The 21,183-nt window shown below is 39.9% G+C and overlaps 1 protein-coding gene across 1 annotated transcript in view; it reads right to left on the bottom strand.

Annotated features, from left to right (window-relative positions):
* LOC135222017 (tetraspanin-1-like) overlaps positions 1 to 20,967 on the bottom strand; it is a 151,893-nt gene extending 130,926 nt beyond the window's left edge. Inside the window, exon 1 of the mRNA XM_064260143.1 lies at positions 20,809 to 20,967. Coding sequence (XP_064116213.1) covers positions 20,809 to 20,871 — 63 coding nt within the window. The 5' untranslated portion in view covers positions 20,872 to 20,967. The remainder of the gene's footprint in view (positions 1 to 20,808) is intronic.
* Between the last annotated feature and the right edge of the window lie 216 nt (positions 20,968 to 21,183).

The following is a 21,183-nucleotide window of genomic DNA, read 5'->3' as shown; positions in this document are numbered from 1 at the left end:
TCCAGCTCAGGAAGGGATTGTAGGTATCACAGACTTAATATGCAACAGCCGCGGAAGGAAACCTGAGGGAATCCCACTTGGTGTAGGACAAAACGTCGCTTGATCGCCTCAGTGGCGTGGTTGGTATGGTGATGGCGTCCCATCTCGGTGGCCGCGGGTTCGATTCTCGGCCATTCCATTGAGGAGTGAGAGATGTGTATTTCTGGTGATAGAAGTTCAATCTCGACGTGGTTCGGAAGTCACGTCAAGCCGTTGGTCCCGTTGCTGAATAACCATTGGTTCCATGCAACGTAAAAGCACCATACAAAACAAAACGAAACTTCACTTACTTACTTTTTGCGAGATTCGTCTATAAGCACTTCTATCTATTGGGTGTGTGTGATCTACAGGAAATGTTGAGTCACAGAATAAAGAAAGAAGTGTCAGGATTTCAACTGCGCATTTGGGAAAATCCTACGGGAAATGACGTCACGTCATGAAGTCGTTCAGCAGGATGGCCTATACCACGACAGACTTCGGATAGAGCCGATGTTCGTCACACACCGGAACCGACAGATATCCAAGTCACCTCACAATCGTGTTCCCCTCAAGGGTTTTCGAAAGCTATAAAGTCGATTCACATCAAGCGTGCATCTGATGTCTAGGCCAGTCTCTTACGACGCCCCTGATTGGCTGTTGATAAACCAATCACACGACTGGATATTGCAGAAACGACGGAGAAAATTGCAGATTCAGACACAAAATGAATAATTATGATGAAGGAAGATGAAATATTATGGAAAAGATGGATTTTTTAATGTCAGAATTTCTGGAAATGAAAAAAAGAACAACATACCAGAACAGGAAAGAGACATGGGAAAATCCTTATTACTACCAATATTAAATGAAGGAGAAAACACGCAAACCATCATAGTGATGAATGCGCAGGGTTTAGTTACGAGTAACTCAAACAAAAAGAAAAATAGAGTACTTAGAAGAACTAACCCAAAATGAAAAGAAAATAGATATAATGAATATAAGTGAAAACCTGGTATTCCCAAGAGACTGGGAATGATGATCAAATAAAAGGGTTCCAAACTTATAGATCAGATAGAAAAAAAATAGGAATCAAGGGGGAACCGCAAAATATGGGAAAGACAAAAAACAAGGAAAAATATATGAGAAATATAGTAACTCAGAATGTGAACTAATAGCGGTAGAATTTGAATCTGAAAAATTAATGAACATAGTAAATATAGACCTCCTAATACTAAAGAGTTTGACTTAATAATTGAAAAATTGGATGATATATGTAGAAATCACAAGGACTGGACTATTCTCCTATTGGTGACTTCAACTTTCCTTTCGTAGAATGGAAAGAACGAATAGGAGACTGTGGTTGTACTTATACATATAAAAAAAGAGAGTAATAGTAGTGCAGAAGATAAGAGGCAATTTGAAAAGCTATTAGATATGCTACTAGAATACAACATTCAACAAATAAATCACCTGCCAACAAGAAAGGAAAATACTTTAGACCTAGTATTTGTGAACGAGATTAATTATGTTAAAGAAATAGTAGTTTATAATGCGAGTATTTCAGATCATAATGTCATAGAGATAACAGTTCATTCCAAAGCAAGTGAAAATAGAGATAAGCTAGAAATGAAAAAGTGGGAAGGATATGGAAAATACAACTTCTACAGTAAAAATATAAAATGGTCAGAAATTAATGAAGAATTAAACAAAGATTGGGATAACATTTTCGTAAGTGATGACATAAGGGTAAATACGGAGATATTATATAAAATATGGAGAAAATAGTGGATAAATATATACCGAAGAAGAAAAGTAAACATCATTCATGCATACCAAGAGACAGAAGGATCTTGTTCCAGAAAATCAGAAAGTGGAAAAAAGGTCTTGCAAAAGAAAAAAATGCATGGAAAGTTATAGAACTAAAAAGTAAGATAGAAAATGCAGAACAAAAGATTATACAATCAAAAGAAAATGAAAAACGGGACTTGGAAGAAAAAACCCTATTAAATATCAAGCAAAACCCCAAACTATTATACTCATATGCGAAGAAGATGAATAAAAGAAGAATAGAAATAGGCCCTCTGAGAATTGGAAGGGAAGATTAACGAATGAAAAAAAGGAAATTTGCAACATACTGGCAGAACGATATAAAAAGAGAGAATTCACCCCTAGAATAGATAATGAAGATAATGATATAGAGGTAAGGGACGAAAATAGTGAATATTTAGCTGACATAGAAATTAATGAAGCTGATATTGTGCAGGCAATTAATGAAATTAAAAATGGAGCTGCTGCAGGGCCGGATGGAGTCCCTGCTATTTTGTTAAAGAAAGTAGTTCATTCTATCGCAAAGCCACTTGCAATATTATTAAGACAAAGTGTAGATACAGGCAAGATTTATGATGAGCACAAATTAGCATATATCACCCCTACTTTCAAAAGTGGATCAAGACTAGAGGCAAGTAATTATAGGCCTGTGAGTCTAACATCACATATTATGAAAGTGTATGAAAGGGTAATGAAGAAAAACATTATGAAACATTAATAAAAAATAATTTGTTTAATATAGGACACACGGTTTCGTACCCGGAAAAAGTACACAAACCCAACTGTTAGTCCACCGTGAGAACATATTCAAAAATATGAAAAGCGGAAATGAAACAGATGTGGTTTATCTAGACTTTGCAAAAGCTTTTGACAAAGTAGACCATAATATATTAGCAAAGAAAATTAGAAAACACAATATCGTAGATAAAGTAGGAAGATGGTTAAAAGAATTTTTACACACAGAAAACAGATAGTTATTGCAAACGATGAGAAATCGGATGAAACCAAGGTAATATCCGGTGTGCCACAAGGGTACGGTGCTAGCTGCAATATTGTTTGTTATTATGATTGAAGAACATAGACAGTAATGTTAAGGATTCGATAGTGAGTAGTTTCGCTGATGACACAAGAATAAGTAGAGAAATTACTTTTGTGATGAAGATAGGAAACGCTCTACAAAAGAGACCTTAACAAAGTATATGATTGGGCAGAGGTAAATATGGATGGTATTTAACTCTGATAAATTTGAATCAATAAATTATGGAGACAGAGAAGGAAAGCTATATGCTATAGGGGACCTAATAATGAGACAATCACAAATAAGGAAGCAGTTAAAGACCTTGGTGTGATGATGAATAGGAACATGTTATGCAATGATCAAATAGCCATTCTGTTGCAAAATGTAAAGCAAAAATGGGAATGTTGTTACGGCACTTCAAAAACAAGAAAAGCTGAACACATGATTATGCTTTATAAAACATATGTTCGTAGTCCCACTTGAATATTGCAATATGATATGGTACCCACACTATCAAAAGGATATTGCACAAATAGAGAGTGTACAAAGGTCCTTTACAGCTAGAATAGAAGAAGTTAAGGACCTAGACTACTGGGAAAGACTACAATCCTTAAAATTATATAGTCTAGAAAGGAGAAGAGAACGCTACATGATAATTCAGGCATGGAAACAGATAGAAGGAATAACAGAAAATATCATGGAACTAAAAATATCAGAAAGAGCAAGCAGAGGTAGATTAATAGTGCCCAAAACTATACCAGGAAAAATAAGGAAAAGCACACAGAACATTAATCCACTACGCACCAGCATCGATAATGCAGCGTCATATTCAATGCGTTGCCAGCTCATCTGAGGAATATATCAGGAGTGAGCGTAGATGTGTTTAAGAATAAGCTCGACAAATATCTAAACTGCATCCCAGACCATCCAAGATTGGAAGATGCAAAATATACCGGAAGATGCACTAGCAACTCTCTGGTAGACATTAGAGGCGCCTCACACTGAGGGACCTGGGGCAACCCGAACGAACTGTAAGGTCTGTAAGGTAAGGTAAGGGAACACTCAAGTCTCTCTAGAGTTCACATAGGCAGGATGTATGTTCCCTCCCTCTCTCCTGAGGCATACGGCTTTCAAAAGTATCCTTCAAGAGAGGTGGAGCATACACCCTGCCTCTGTGAATCTACTGTAGTGGTAGCCGTCGAACCTTCGAAAGATTTTCGGTGAATTATAGTACATTAATCTTTTTGCTTGAAGATCGGCGTTTGAGCTAACCAGCCACATTCTCAAATCTCGGATCTTGAATGTTAGAACACAAGCAAAACGAATGGGCACCTCAAGTCCCCTAGCATCAAATTTCTAATGAAACATCTTTTTTTATATCTTGAACATTTCTTATTTCATATGAAACACTTCCTTTTTTCTTAATGAAACATTTTCTATTCCTTATCAAACATTTTCTCTAAGTACTACAGATCTTAACAGACAGCCGCTCTTACTTCAGAGAGAGAGAGAGAGAGAGAGAGAGAGAGAGAGAGAGAGAGAGAGAGAGAGAGAGAGAGAGAGAGAGAGAGAGACGTTCTTACTTCAAAGAGAGAGAGAGAGAGAGAGGCCGCTCTTACTTCAAAGAGAGAGAGAGAGAGAGAGAGAGAGAGAGAGAGAGAGAGACGTTCTTACTTCAAAGAGAGAGAGAGAGAGAGAGAGAGAGAGAGAGAGAGAGAGAGAGAGAGAGAGAGAGAGAAACAGACAGACCGCTCTTACTTCAAAGAGAGAGAGAGAGAGAGAGATGAGGAGAGACGAGAGAGAGAGAGAGAGAGAGAGAGAGAGAGATACTTTTCTTGGTGAATGGGAGTAATTGGCGCTAACATAACTTACGCCAAGGAATTTAAACAAAACCAGAAGTAATTCATAGAACAAGAGGCATCCAAATATCCTGAAAGATAACACGAAAAGAAACAAGCGAGCAGCACAGAGATGTGGACGAGAGAGAGAGAGAGAGAGAGAGAGAGAGCTTTTGTCTCTAGTACAGCATGATAGAGGAGAGGGGAAAATAAACAGGATATGCCCATTACGGCTGTAATGCGCACAGCATAAAAGGGTATAACTGGCTACAAGGACTACCTCTCTGATGCCAGGAGGGTATGATGCAGCTGGCAATGAAGGAAAGAGAATATAACTTGTAATCGTCGTTTCGTAAATAAAAGGCCTATTTAGAGGTGACGCGGTCACCTACCCAAAATCGGTGTTGACTTTCAATACAGAACAGAAAATAAATTTTAGGCCAAAGGCCAAGCGATGGGAACTATGAGGTCTTTCAGCGCTGATATTGACAGCACAGAAGTTTGAACGGTTAATATAAAAAAAAAAAATCGCAGTTGCACTGTATATAAATCTAGTTAGGAAAGGGTGGAAAGTAAGATGTTAGAAAGCGAATATGAAAGATGTAGAGGTAAAGTAGTACTTGGAACGAAAGCGGTTGCAGCTAGGGGCCGAAGGGACGCTGCACAGAACCTTAATAATGCCTACAGTGCACAGCATGAGGTGCACTGATGGTGCAAACCCCCTACGGAGCCTTGCAATATATGCAAATCACTTCGAATGCAATCCACACATTAGAAAAAAACTAGTCTAAATCCAATCCTTCCTGCAAATACAATCCTGTCCAAATAATGATGACAATCAAAACTTGTACCTACTTTCTGTTGCATCGTAAATGGAAATTGAGGACGCGCCTGGAAACAAGTATATATACGACGAATGTCCGTTATCGAGGCAACGGAAAAATTAAAACCAGTTCATTAACATTTTTCTGCAACTGGAACAAACAGCAGGAATAATAATAATAATAATAATAATAATAATAATAATAATAATAATAATAATAATAATAATAATAATAATAATTGTCAACACCAGGGTACAGCTAGATTCACCTGATAGGAAAACTCTTCACTCCAAAGGATCGCATGATATTCTCGAAGGGACGAGAGAAAGGAAACACCAAGACCGCCCACACACAACAACCAACGAAAACCGAAATGCAATCACGCGAGCATGAGGTAACGCATGTCCTGAGATGTACTATGATAATACGAAGACAGTTCCTGAGCCATCGACAGTGTGACCTTACATTATGAATATTAAGAATGACGATTTACAGAAGGCGGCGAGGGAAGACAGGCTGGGTAACTTGATACCTACCTTTGCATCGGTTCTCTGCGCGGAGATGAAGAGAGGTCAGGGGGTAGAATGGGCACGCTTAAAGACCCCGCGAAGGTGATATGCCCGCCTCAGAGAGAGAGAGAGAGAGAGAGAGTTACAAGATTTAGGATATCTCAAAGACTTGTTAGTCCATCCTAAGAGGAGACATCGTGTGCTCACTTTTCTGTGGGAACAGGTTTTACTGTGCATTCACAGTGTCCTAATGATTTTGTCTAGCTTTCTTTTCAACTCTTCCACACTGTTGCTGTTTACAACTTCTGGTGGCAGTTTATTCCACGTGTCACATATCTTGTATGTAAAGAAGTTCCCACAATGGGATGTGTTGTATCTCTTCAGTTCTAGTTTCCATCCATTATTTCTTGCCTGTTTTCGTTTAATGTAAATAGGTTACTGTCTACTTTTGTTATGCTTTTCAGTATTCTAAATGTTTCTATTAGTTGTCCTCCCAACCTCGTGTTTCTAAGCCATACATGTTCAGGCTCTCTATCGGTAACCTATTTGCCTGATGGATGGAATTAACTTTGTGGCTCTTGCTTGTACTCCTAATCCACGTATTTATGTCTTTTCTTAGTGTTGGTGACCAAAACTGTACTGCATATTCAAGATGGGGTCTAACTATTAATGTGTAGAGCTGCAGCACCGTTTCCTTATTTCTGTATTTGAACTGCCTCTTTATGTAACTTTACTAGTTTCTGTTCCTTCTTTTCAGCTTTTATGCACTGTTTTGTGGATTTTAAGTCCTTCGTAATAATGACTCCAAGGTCCTCCTCTTGTTCTACACTATTTATGTCATTCCCAAGCAGCATGTAGCTGACATGGGGGGTTATTTGTTCCTATTTGTAACACTTTACACTTTTCTACGTTAAAAGGCATTTGCCATTTTTTTTTACCACTCCTATTTTCATCAGATCATTTCTTAAAACTTTCCACTGCACCTGGGTCTGCTGCATTTACACCTACTTTGGTGTCATCTGCAAATTTGGCTATCCTGCTCGTTAAGCATAAATCATGTCATTGATGTAAATAAAAAACAAGAGAGGGCCAAGGACAGAACCCTGGGGAACTCCGCTTGTTACATCTGCCTATTCCGATTCTTTACTATTTATTACGACTCTCTGTGTTCTATAAAGTTAGCCAGTCTTCGACCCAGTCTGCTGTTTCTCCTAAATTCCTAAAGCTCTAACTTTTGTCATCAGTTTCTTGTGTAGGACTTTGTCAAAGGCCTTTTGGAAATCTAAGTAGTGACTGGTCTATAATTCCCCGGCTCTTCTCTTGGACCTTTTTTTGTAAACTGGAGAGAGAGAGAGAGAGAGAGAGAGAGGAGAGAGAGAGAGAGAGAGACGAGAGAGAGAGAGAGAGAGAGAGGAGAAGAGAGAGAGAGAGAGAGAGAGAGATTGCAGTAATGGTGAGCAAACACACACACACAAAAAAAACATCCAATATATTGATATACGAAGTAACGCTCAGACTGGAATCGAGGCATATTGTGGCCTAGATGGTTACTGCTGGAACTTAGAATCATATATACCACGCCCTAATGTGAGAAGAACAAATTCCTCCTGGGGCAAAAGGAAAAGGTTTTAGTGAGCTTTGCTATATATATATATATATATATATATATTATAATATATATATATATATAATATATTATATATATATAAAATATATATGGGTGCTACCAGATAAAACGATTTGAGAATAAGATGAGATACGGCAAAGCAGCTAAGATAAGAACAGGTGGGTTATCAGCATCGCAGTTCATTCAAAGGGCACTCAAACCTTGGGTGTATTCTACTTGCATACTTAAAACAAAATTATAAAAAATTAATTTTTAAAAAACTGAGGAAACTGGGCTAATATATACTAAGCAGCGAGATGCGTTGTTGATGAGTTTGGCACGCGATTCCTCTTCCTCTCGTTCCAGTAAACTGAGAGAAGTCAAATAAATCTATGGGTAATAAGACAATATATATATCTATGGATGGAGCCTTACAGTCTCGGCCCTCCTAGAAATCAATAGCTCTCACCACCCCCGCCCGACTCTCCCCACAACATTCTCTCCCCCCCCCCCCCCCATCTAGCCCAACCACCATTCCAACACAAACACACACACACACCCAACTCGATTCCTTCATCTCCTTTCATTTCCAGTAGCCTCCTCATGAACAACTGAGTAGAAGGAAGAAGGGGTAGAGGTGGGGGGTGGGGGAAGAGAGACTGTTCTACGACATAAAACTTGGTTTAAGACTCTGGGACTTACTGTCAGATAAATAAGAACAAAAACAAACAATGACGTCCTCAATATTTATATATTTGATTTAACGCACTCACACACACAAAAAAATGTCATACCCGAAAAGTATTACTTGGCATTTACACTCAGCTAAACAAAAATATACATAAACCTTTAGACTACACACACACATAGGATGAAAAACTACACACCCGCCTCGAAGGTGGAAAATATTGGGGTGGCTGAAGATCCGGGCTCCAGACGATATTAAGACGCGAGAACACGAGAGAAGCGAGAGAGCAGCGAGAGAGCGAGAGAGAGAGAGAGGGGGGAGAGCAAAGCTGCCTCCATGTTTTCTTATTCGCAAGGATATCCGATAAGTAATGGGTAGATTCAATGCATTATCCTCCGTGCAACTTGCGCGACTGAATAAGATGGAAATTCCTTGACACTGAAGGAATGTTTACTCTCTTTGTGTCCTAAATGTGTGGGAATTTTTGTTTTTTCTTACAACTGACACCATTATTCCATTAGAGATAATAGTCAACTGGCAGCCGCATGTATATATATTCCATGCAGAGTAGTCTGCACACACATTTCAAAGACCTTGTGATAATATACACAAAGGGGGGAGGCACATAATAAAGTTCTTGAAGCCTCCTAGAGTCGTCCCTAATTGTTTGAAAGGTCCGCTTTTCCCGTTATCTGAACAATAAAATGCCTATCTGACTGGTAAGCTTTATATAGTCCTTAGAGGCGATTCGTCTCAAATGATCTCAATAAAAAATATAATTTTTCATTGAGATCATTTGAGACGAAGCGCCTCTAAGGACTATGTAAACTTTACCAGTCAAATATGCATTTTGACAGTTCAGATAAAGGAAAAACAGACCTTTCAAACAATCGGGGACAACTTTAGGAGCCTTCAAGAACTTTATGGCCCCCCATTGTGTATATCATCACAAGGTCTTTGAATTAAGTGTGCAGACTACTCTCCGCATGGAATACACACACACACATATATATATATATATATTCTACATATATATAATATATATATATATATAGATATAAAAATCAATTTATTATAATTAATTATAATTTAAATATATATATTATATTTAATTTTAATTTTAATATTATATATATATATATTATAATAAATATAAAAAAATTTAATTTTTTAATTATAAATTTTTAAAAATATAAATCTGGCTAAGAAGAAGAACCTTCTCCTTTAAAACTCAGCCTCTTCAATTCGACTCTTTCCACCGAATTCCCAGCAAATCTTTCTCCTCCATCTCGCAGCTTCCACCTCCCCCCCGCCCCCGGGGGGATATACTGAGAACGGCGCAGATCGCTGCTCACTGGTAACATCCTTTGCCCATATAACGGCCCGTCCCTCCATCCCTGGCCATAAAGTCAGGGACATCCATCTTATGCGTGTTTACGAACTTGGCACCATTCCCTCGGCTCTCTCTCTCTCTCTCTCTCTCTCTCTCTCGATAAACCTGAACTACCCATATCTAAGTCAGCCCTCCCCTCCTGAGGTCCCCTCACCCCACACCCTGTATTTTCCCTCCCAAAGCATCTTCTTCCTCCTCCCCTCCTCAGCTCCATGTCAAACAGTCGACTGCCACCACAGCCACGCCCCCTCCAATACCCAGACTCCCGCCCCCCCTCTCAGTCTCATAATCTTGGCACTCTGAAGATTCGTCTATGACGTAGAAGGAAAAATGAAAAGGTTGATGGAAAGGTTCGACGTGAAAAAAAGTAGTCTACAATTAGTTAAGAATATATATGGGTATTTTTTTCTTCTCTTTTTTTTTTGGCGACAGGTCAAGAGGCTACGTCATAAAAATGATTGACGACAGTCCGAGTGAATTCCACTTTTTAAACGATATTTGTGGTTTAATAATGAAGTGCCTGCAACAATTCAAGAGCGCACAAACTTACCAAACAAGTTATGAGAGAGAGAGAGAGAGAGAGAGAGAGAGAGAGAGAGAGAGAGAGAGAGAGAGAGAGAGAGAGAGAGCACAAATAAATCTCTCTCGTTCCATTCAATGGGTTACTGAACCCCAGGCCACTATATAAAAAAATTACTAGGAAAAAAACACCAAGTGAATGATATGATAGGAGCTGAAAAGACTGGTTGACCCTCGAGTTTCTAACTTCCATACGCAATCTGTGGGGTAGTGAAGCCAAACGTGAGCAATGAAGAGAGAGAGAGTGAGAGAGAGCATTGCCCACAATATCACCTTAAAAACAAAGGTGTTCCTTATTTGAAGAAACACCTAATGTCAGTCAGTAATGAGAAGGAGCTCACCTAGTCTATTAAGAAAAAGATATTCATTACGTGATCCCCACAAAACATGCTACCATACATTCCTAAGTTGGGTTGGGTTGAGTTGAGTATAGGACTTCGACCAAAGGCCAAGCGCTGGGACCTATGAGGCCATTCAGCGCTGAAATGGAAATTGCCAGTAAAAGGTTTGAAATGTGTAACAGGAGGAAAACCTCAAAGCAGTTGCTCTATGAATCAAGTGTAAGGAGAGGGTGGAAACAGTAAGATGAAAGGAAGAGAATATGAAAGGAGGTACAGTAAAGGAATAGAAGTGGTTGCAGCTACGGGCCGGAGGCACGCTGCAAAGAATCTTAAGTAATGCCTACAGTGCACCGCACGTGGTCATTTATTCCTGCGCACCAGAATACTGATACTTGTTACTTGATGACGGCTTATCCAGGTCCCGCACCAATTCCAAAGTAACAGTTTATTCCACCAGATGTATTTGATCATACTGCAATCAATGTTTGATATCAAGAAAAAAGGTTTTAAGCTTCATTTCGAAAGTCTTCAAACGCTCAATCAGCCTCATCTCTTGTAACCAGGTCGGTTATTTGGCTGTATAATCTAAAACAGGTCTCCACAACTTGACGGGTCAAAACGCACAGCTCGAACATCATTCTGGCCTTCACCGGAAGCCTGGAAGGTCCCATTATAAGAAACCAGGGTTCGTCTGCCCCATTCAGAGATACAGCGCAGTCCCGCAACAAAGCTCTCGAGCCAGATCAGGTCGAAGTGAGAACAACATTCCGAGGAGGGCCGAGATAAAAAAAAGAACGATTGCGGGAAGTAGAGTAGTAATCTACATACGAAGGGTAGAGAGAAAGTTGTAACTTCGAGGAGATCACTGATGAAAAGGCTGAGGGGAAAGGGCGTAACCCTAAGTCACGACAGTCTAGGAAAAGGGACAATGACGACAGTATAGGAAAAGGGGCAGACATAGGGACCGACAGGTATCAAAGGCAACATAATAATATCTTGCAAATCCTGAAAGACTTGGAGGTTACCATGACCTGAAACGTCATCTCCTAAGACACCGGTGGCCGACCGACAAGGAGGAAGAGGGCTGGAACTGCCAGCTGCTTTTCCTGGTTCTTTTGAAAAACGATGCTGGCGTTTGTTGAAAACCAATAGATTAAACCTGCACTACAAAAGAAAGTGAGACCCTACAGAGGTTCCTAAAAACGGGTTGTGTGGAGGAGGGGGAAGGGAGGGAGGGAAGGGGGAAGGGAGGAAAGAAGTGGTAAACAAAAAAGCGAGAGAATAAGGAAGCAGCAGCAGCGCGCATCTCGCAGAGAAGGCGACAGGGAGATGACCACCCCTAAGTGGTTATTACAATATCGATCGACACTCGCAGCCTCTCACTGCGATTAAGCTCTCGAGGAAAGGCCGACAGAAGAGAGAAGGGGCTGTGACACTGACTCACGACATCGTACACCGAAACGTTCGCTCTCCGCTCTTCCAGAGACCGCGAAATATAATGACAAGCATGAGAACAACAAACCACGGGGTGTGACGTCGCAGTGACTAAACATGACGAAACAGGCCGGAGATTGAGTCTTCATTCATCTTCACTGCACCAGTAAACTCTCTCAGGCAGACAGAAAAAATATGACACGCGCGAATGTACTTGACGGAAAATTGATCACACGCACGCAATGCGATCGCTTTACCAAGATGTATATTCCAGAAATAACTCAGAGAGAGAGAGAGAGAGAGGAGAGAGAGAGAGAGAGAGAATGATCTTATGGGAACACACATAAATCACAATCCACAATTATAGATACCTAGCGATCTTATCACCACGAGAAAAAAAATTTCTCTAATGAAATTCAGATATACCTACTGATCTTACGAGAGGAAAAAATCAAACTTTGCGAACCAAAATCAGATCCCTAACGATCTTATAAGAGGAGGAAAAAAAAAGTACATATCACAATCAAGAGATACCTCACAATCTTATAAGTGATAAAAACTTGCCAAACCACAATCAGATACCTAACAATCCTGTAAGAGAGAGAGAGAGAAATAGAAACAAAAACTTAGCCACAATCAGATACCTACTATATAACATCTCGTACCCTTCTCGGTTGGTGTCATGAAATCCAATACTAACCACTGACTACTACTACTACTACTAGTCGTTGGTAAACGGTATCGTGTCGAGTGTGGCATCGAGCGGATTGCTTTCACAAGTGTCCAAGTTTTCGACATTCGTTTTCGATCGTTCTCGAGGCACAGATTGCGTCAGGACTGATAGTGAATGGAAATTACGGAAAGGTCGATAGCTTGCGCTAATCGGCCACAACACAGAGTGTATATGTATGTATGTATGTATGTACACATGAAAATGATAGGCGAAAATCGAAGCGCTCTCGTCTTCATTAAGATAAGGACATCGCCAAGGAACGATGTCTTAATAAAGACGAAAGCGCTTGGACTTCTGCCTATCATTTGCCTGTGGTATTCGTGTATATGTATATGTATGTATGTATATATAATAAATAGTATATATATTATATATATAATATATATATAGATATATATATAATCTATATAATATATATATATATAACAGTACATTACTACCCTAATGCAAATCAACCATAAAACTATTTGGAAACTTGAATTTCCTTTCAGTGGCCCCTGAGGTAGGCTTGGTTCATGTGAATAGCGGGTCATCTTCTGAATATTAACAAAAATATACATAAATATATAAATATATATATATATATATATATATATATATATATATATATATACATATATATATATATATTATTCATGCTTACATACAAAGTTCAAATACAGCATTCATTCTCCCTAATACACCTGAGACAATGTATGTGTGTCAGCGAGACAACTATGATAACTTGAATCTACCGAAACGGGTTCGACCACATTTCGCGAGACGCATCTGACCCAGTTGAGGATGTCTGAGAGAGAGAGAGGAGAGAGAGAGAGAGAGAGAGAGAGAGAACTTTCACCACCTCCTCCTCTTCCTCTTCCTTATCTTTGAAGCTTAACGACCCCCTCCCGTCCCCCGGTGGGTCTCAAGCTATAATGAAAAAGGTGGCAACTTGACCGCCTACTCCACACGGAACCTGTTTTCGGGTAGGCTGCTCAAGGCCGATAGGAATTGCCCTCCATAGGCAACAGAAGACACAAGGAGCCTTATGTTGCTACAACCAAGGTCCAGAGTGGTTGGACCTTTGGCTACAAATTCGGCTACAACCTTCTTTAGCTGGAGATGTTGGACCTTTGGCTACAACTCTGGCTACCTACAACCTTCCTTGGCTACAAGCCAAACAAGTAACCTCCCCGTTGGAAGATGTGGCTATTAAGTTGCCGTTAAAAATAAAACCATTCCAAATAGCATGGAAACTTTTCCTTGTTTCCCTTCTGATGTGGTGAAGACCGAAGAATCATGCAGTCGAGTTTACAATACAACTGAAAAAAACGATGAGGAATGAAAAAAAAATGCGACCTCCACAATTGAGTTTACAAATAGCCACAATTGCTATCAATACAGAAACAAAATACAACAAATTCTGATCATAAAATCTTCATTAAATTTGCGCGCGTCTTGCCAGGACGTCATGGACGGTTCCGTATTTTGAATGTTTACATCGCCAAATATGTCCAAAGAGAGAGGCCGCAAGAAAACGAAGGCACAACATTCTCCTGGGGACACGACAAACCAAAACCGATACATCACAAAACGCACAAGCCCAACAACCGAAATGTATATACCTTGTTGTTGTTGGAGGTTAAGCCCGTAGCAAAAAAAGAAAAAAAATAGGAAAGGGTCACTTCCAAAAACTCTAGTACAGACAGGTGTTTCCAAACAGCTCAAACGATGTTCAAAACCTGGTATGTTAAATAATTAAACTCTTATTCTGACTGACGTTAAACTTCAGTTTTCGACAATGATGTTATTACCAGTATTCCAGTACAACTCTCTCCTGTTAAACTACCAATATGCTAACCATTACCAATGAGTTAATGGGCGCAGTGCAGAATCTACACAATTAAGCCCACCTTCACCATTCTAACACTATAAACAATGCGTAACCGACCTCCAGTTACTCGGAACGCGTGCAAGATTTTCCCCTCAGGATTAGGTTGTAAACATTATATTCCTAACTTAACGTGAAGTGGTCCTCGTAATTATTACTCATAATTCGTACTACTTATACTAACAACAAGGATCAAATAAAAAGGACACAAATGAAACACGTTCATATATTCTCAGTTAAAAGTGGAAACACCAAATAACTGAACAGAAATATAGCCTCCAAATTCCGTACATCAAATACTTTATCTTCCCTGTTTAATATGCACAGATTTCATTTTTTTACATTTGCATTCTAATAAATCATAAATATCCCATGATAAAATTCCTTTATATATCTTTAACTCGACGCGAAACTGTCTTTTTCATACCTTTTTTAGACCTTTTCTACCCACCCACCCAAAAAACAAAGTAGTTTGTATGCTTACTCTCCGAGCAAGCGAGACGATTATATAGTGTATTTAGAGATTTCTCCATTATTCTGTTTAGAAATTGCGACGGTGGAACTGTTCTTCAAACTATAATGACAGGCACATGCAAAGCACCGCAATAAAAAATCAAGTGAAGAAAAAGTACATATATATATCTAGGTTACGTGACGTGGTAGGCACCTCACATAACCACTCTCACCTTCCATACAAATCGATGCCACGCGATTCCAAAAGAAAAAAGCCCGGCAAGACAGAACGATGCCAAATAACGACGATCGATTCCTATAATCTGGGAATGGCGTGCTGGGCTGTGGCAACTTCGAGATTTGATAGCAGTTCGTAGAAGAAACACGGTTGGCGATCATGTTAAAAATAGAACAGGCTGTTTGCTCCTATCACTTAAAAATGATCGCACGTCTACACACATCACTTGCACGAATACGTGCAATGAAACGATAGTGCAGCATGCGGTATATTTTCGAACGTGCCGGGGAGGAGTTGGGAGAAGAAAGTACCGGTATCTGAACTGAACTGTTCGAATCGGTCAGCAGTTCGGCGATCTTGGAATATGGAATGAGACGCCTCTGTGACGGCGATATGCTGCCAGAAATCAAATATGTGGAATTTGTAACGGAGACAAAGATGCCAATCTCGGATAAAAGATAGATAGCGTATTTTTCGAATAGAATGAAAACACAACATCGGTAAGATCGAGAGAAAAAAAAAAGTGCGCCGTGGTCTAAACAAGGTGCAAAGAAAAGGTTTAAGCAATGCTGCACATAAGGAATGACAGCGTTATGTTTTGCTCTTCAGTAGATGCATTAGTCTAATAGTAGTTAATAAAAAACACAGGCATTTCCCCAAGTCTGCCTACACCCGCCAACTCATGGGAACACGTGAATATTTCGAAGTATACGTATAATATACTGTATGAATAAAAATAATAAGTATACGTATATTATACTGTAGGACTAAAAATGGCAAACCTTGATATTCATAACAGAATCTGAATATGGGACGGCGCCAAGTAAGTTAACGGTATTGCATTACAGATCCCAACACAAGAAGAAACTCGATTGCTGTCTGAGATACGCATGCAAGCAGCTTGCTGGGTTAATTAATCAAACTTACACTGCTGCTTCTAAGTATATTAAACAGCCAGCTTAAGTACAATGAATCTAAACCAACTCTTCATTTAACAGCCGGCAAATAAGGTAAACCTTAACTGGCATATTGGCCTTGTACTACAGCTTCTAAGTCAACGTTACTTTTAAAAAGCGTTTTCCTTAGATTCTTAATACCAGTAAAAGCTACAAAAATAGTGATCAGAACACCGCCTACTGTAAATCTGCTGTTGGCAACTGCTGTGTCAGTGGGATGGACATTTTATATAAATTCACCGATTGAATCTGCAGTCACGAGTGATTAATATCAAGGATATATATACTATGTAGGTGTTCAGGGAGCGCAGCCGACTTAAACTACTTGGGAATCATCTTTTTCAAGACCTAATATCAATAAGTAAAACATGCACCTAAGAAACGAGTTTTCTGTACAGCGTACAATCCACGCCACCGAAAATATATCAATTTTTCGCCGGTCTCGGTATGCTAAGAATATCGGCCCATGAAATTTTACCCACTGCCCGGTGGTGGCCTGGCATATAAATGTCGTTGCCAGAGGCACGATTGAGGCTCACCTTAAAATAAAAATTACTTAGGCTAGAGGGCTGCAATTTGCTGTGTTTGATGACTGGAGGGTAGGTGATCAACGTACCAATATGCTGCCCTCTAGCCTCAGCTGTTTTTAAGATCTGAGGGCGGACAGAAAAAGTGCGGACGGAAGACTAAAATTATATTAAAAAAAAAAAAAAAAAAAATCGAAGACTTTCCTTGTCCCTTGGATTTAGGCCTACAGAACTGTAGAGGCCACCTAAAGGTAACAGTACCCTAGGCCGTTTACACGAGAGCAAAAGAGGTGATCCTAGCAGGCTACGTATAGGACACACAAGATTCTCACATGGTCACTTGATGTCAACCACATGCTGACCCAGTGAAATGTAACAGATGTCAAACACCCATGACAGTACAGCATTTGCTTGTTTGAGTGCCCAAATTGGACCAGGAAAGATCTATTTATCTGCGGAGTTCGGAAATGAAAAATATTCTTGCGGAAAGCAGGGATCAATTAATAAAATCATAAATTTTTTTTTTTTTTTAAATAAAGAACGGGTTTCTCAAATAAAGTCTAATTTTTTTTTTTTTTTTGGACTCAGGATTGATCCCTGAGAACCAGCCCGAGAAAGAGCTCTTGAGACTCAGAGGTCTGGAAAACTAACCCCCATTAATAATATAATAATAATACACGAAGCTTATACTACTGTAGGCCTACAATGTTCCTCATCCCGTGCCAATAACTTCCTCCCAACATGGCTCGAGTAGCTACTATGCAACCTCTATAGTCCTTCAACAGTCAAAGTCATAAGAATTAAAAAAAGAAGATATAAAACTTCATACCATGAAAGCCTGAAACCACCGGATGCGCCTATCACCCTGACGCTGTTTGCCGTAAGATCAGAAACCTCTAGGCACAACTCACAAACAAACAAACAGGCCCTCTCCTCTATATCAAGGGAAAAAACCAACACCCGTGGCAGAGCAGCAGTTAGCACCATTACGTCCATCTCTAGCAGTGTCCTATACCATGGCTCCTCTCCACCAGCTGCCTTAGCTGGTGATGGAGACGGTACCCCCCGCCCCAGCCCTCTCCCACAAAACTCCCCATCCCAAACTCCTTCTGATCAATACCCAGAATCATCACAACGTCCCCCCCCCACCCACCCAAACACCACCTCTACCTCACAAACCCCGTACTACTTCATCCACCCCATGAGCTACATACACATACACACACACACACACACACACGTCATATTCATACCCACGCGATTGTCGCTCATCGGAAGAGGTAAATGTATTATAGCCACTTAAGTGCAGGATGATGAATAATAAGGGTTCCCTGGTAAACCTAATTGCGATAAGTGTTTTTATGCGCCCAAGGTTATTTTATAATGTAATGATGTATAATAATATTTTTCTCCTTCGCGACTGAAACCTACGAATAACAATTTCAAATGAGGAAGAGAATAATAATTTAGAAATAACAAACTAAACGATGGCTACCCTCCAGTTTTCAGTCGAACTTCAACACTTTCAAAACTACCATTAAACGTGACTTCTAAAAGCAACTGTTGCTAAATACTATGAATTACGCTATGAATAATGGACGTAAATATATTAGACCTATTGATCAAATTTACTGGTGAAAAGGTCCTGGATACAAAATAAAATAAGCAATAAAATAAAATAAAAAAATTATGCTACGGTGCGGCACTTCAGAACTCATCGGCCAGCTATTAAAACGGTGTCACTCTTCATTATTCAGTTATTTTTAAGATATAAACAAAATTAAAAACTGCTATATGAACAACAAAATTAAAAACTGCTACATGAACATTCGGAAACCGAACACGTAACGGGAAAAACTGTGGCATTAACAGTTAACTTGTTCGTATACAGTTCCATTGAGAACACTCCTTGTTTGAAAGAAGGGTAATGAATCTAAGATAACGTATCTGGGACTCGTCTCACGATAGGGTTAAGCATTCGCCTATTATACATGCGTTTGTTCCACTCACACTACATAGCCTCGCAAAATGGTGAGAAACCTCTGATACATAAGCTATGTATCCCAGAATCGAAACCTCTGATACATAAGCTATGTATCCCAGACGAAAAGGTTGTTAGGCCGAGCCACTAGTCAAGTTTTTTCTACTTTATTCAAGAAACCCGGGGATGAGCAAATATGAATAAAAGGAAAGTGATAAGTTAACGATGGTGGAATTTCTTCTATGCTAAACATGATCCTGCCTACCAAAGACTATGCGGTCTGCAGTTCAGCATACCCTATAGGCCTATGGTCCAACATGTACTCATATACGTACGTATGTTTACATCTGAGTTTAACGACAGCTTACAGATAATGAGCAAGTTATATATTATAAATATAATACACTTCATAACGGCAAGGGCAAAATAGTACAACTGAAAAATGACTAATATTCCGTTATTTTTTACTGGGACAAGTAGGCTAGTGGGTAGTGTATTGTATATACCTACGGACGTCCTAGTTTTTAACGAGGAGAAAGTTCCCGTTCTCTAAATTTTGATGATGAACGTCGCCAAAAGCCCTAGTTTAGAGTTTATAATTGCCATTCAAAAATCAAGTCTACGCCTAAACACTGGTTGTGGTTGGAAACATACAAAATCCTCTTTGTCCGTAACAGGGGTGTTTATTAGGTAGTACTATATATGTGTATACAGCCTGTGGACGCACGAATTCAAGTGCAAAGGTCAACGACATGTCAGGCGGAGGTGAAAGGTCACGGACTGCGGTAACGTTTATAACTGTAAACCTTCGAGCTAAGGTAAGTTTCTCCCAATTAAAGTCACCATGGTCCCCTCACGCCCAACCTTTCAAAAATACAGTAACTACGCGGAACCTTTTATCTTATTTGACCAACATCTTAAAAGAAATATGGCTTTCAAGACAAGGAAAGGAACCCTTAGTAAATTTACTGACTGTTTCTCTCATATCTCTCACCCCTGAAATGGCGGCGCTATTAATCCCTTACCGATGCAACAGGTATATAAGCTTTATCCTTCTACTAATCTTGGATTAGGACGGGGGTAGATGTGGCTCTTAGGAGAGCGGTAGTTAATTAAATATCAATAAGGTCACCGAGTCCACATGAAATGCATATATACGCTCCATAGCATACGTTACTATAACAATAGTATTTGCTTTTTTCACAAAAGCGACTCGTGAGATTTTTAGTGTTGGATTATTTCACGAAGGAGCTTCGGCTTAAAAGTGAACCAAATGACTAACATATGAACCACGTACAAAGCGAGGAATGTTTTAAACAACTGAAGTGATGGTATATGAATGTGAAAAACCTGTCACGAATCAACAATTTACCCTTTAATGTCGTGTAGAAGTTTAAAAACAAAGACCTATTAAATAATTTCCTTTGACTTCTTTAGCTGCTGGCATATCAAGTGTATAATTCTACGCCTGTTGACAAGTACTAGTATATATTATTATGATAAATATATACGTGAATCACAGTGTATCTGTGCCTCTCGACTCATAAGGGTTTTTGCGCCTCTAGGCAAGCGTCGACGACCATAAAGACCGCGCCCTGCACACACGCCTCCCCTTTCGAAAAATGATTCAAAATTGAAACCAAATTTTGATTCCTTCGACACCGAAACGTCAGAAGAAACCATTCGGAACCCGACTGCAGTCCACTTGGTCGGGCGGTATGGCAGCATACCAAGAATCGCAAATGATACATACTGCTCGGAATGCGACAACGATTTTGTTGGTAAAGGTAGAACACGGTAGCGAGGTCCCCCCCACCCGCTCCCCAGGGGGAAGACGCCCGCGCCCCTCCCCTCCCCGACAACAGGGTTCCATCCAATGCGTGGAAGGCAGAAACACGAAGGAAGGCGCGCCAAGACCAAAAACGTTCGACTCTTTCCACATCGTAAGCAGCGGCGGGCGCGTAATCATACTCACCAAATACAGGAGGTTGAAGATCATAACCATATACTTCAGACACTGGTAACAACACACTCCCATGGTTGCGGCTTTTGGTATGTGTTTAATCCAACCAGAGACAACGCAGTGCACGTCCACCCCTCACTAACACTCACTCGAGACTGGCCGCCCAGCTTGGTTTGTACTCCATAGGTACCCCGATGACGTCCCGTGGTGGAGTAAGCGTATGGTATTTCTTCGGGAAGTGCCTTAAATATGCCAAATCTACAGAAATACTACATTTTTTGGGGGGGCAGGGGGCAGAATACTAACATTTCAGTAACGGCATATTAAGCTGCTCGAAGCTTTCACGCTTAAATGAGATAAATAAGCGATTCTCGACAATTGTCAATC

This window comes from Macrobrachium nipponense, chromosome 3, assembly GCF_015104395.2.
Source record: "Macrobrachium nipponense isolate FS-2020 chromosome 3, ASM1510439v2, whole genome shotgun sequence".
NCBI lineage: Eukaryota > Metazoa > Arthropoda > Malacostraca > Decapoda > Palaemonidae > Macrobrachium > Macrobrachium nipponense.
This window is presented reverse-complemented; position numbering and strand designations above follow the sequence as displayed.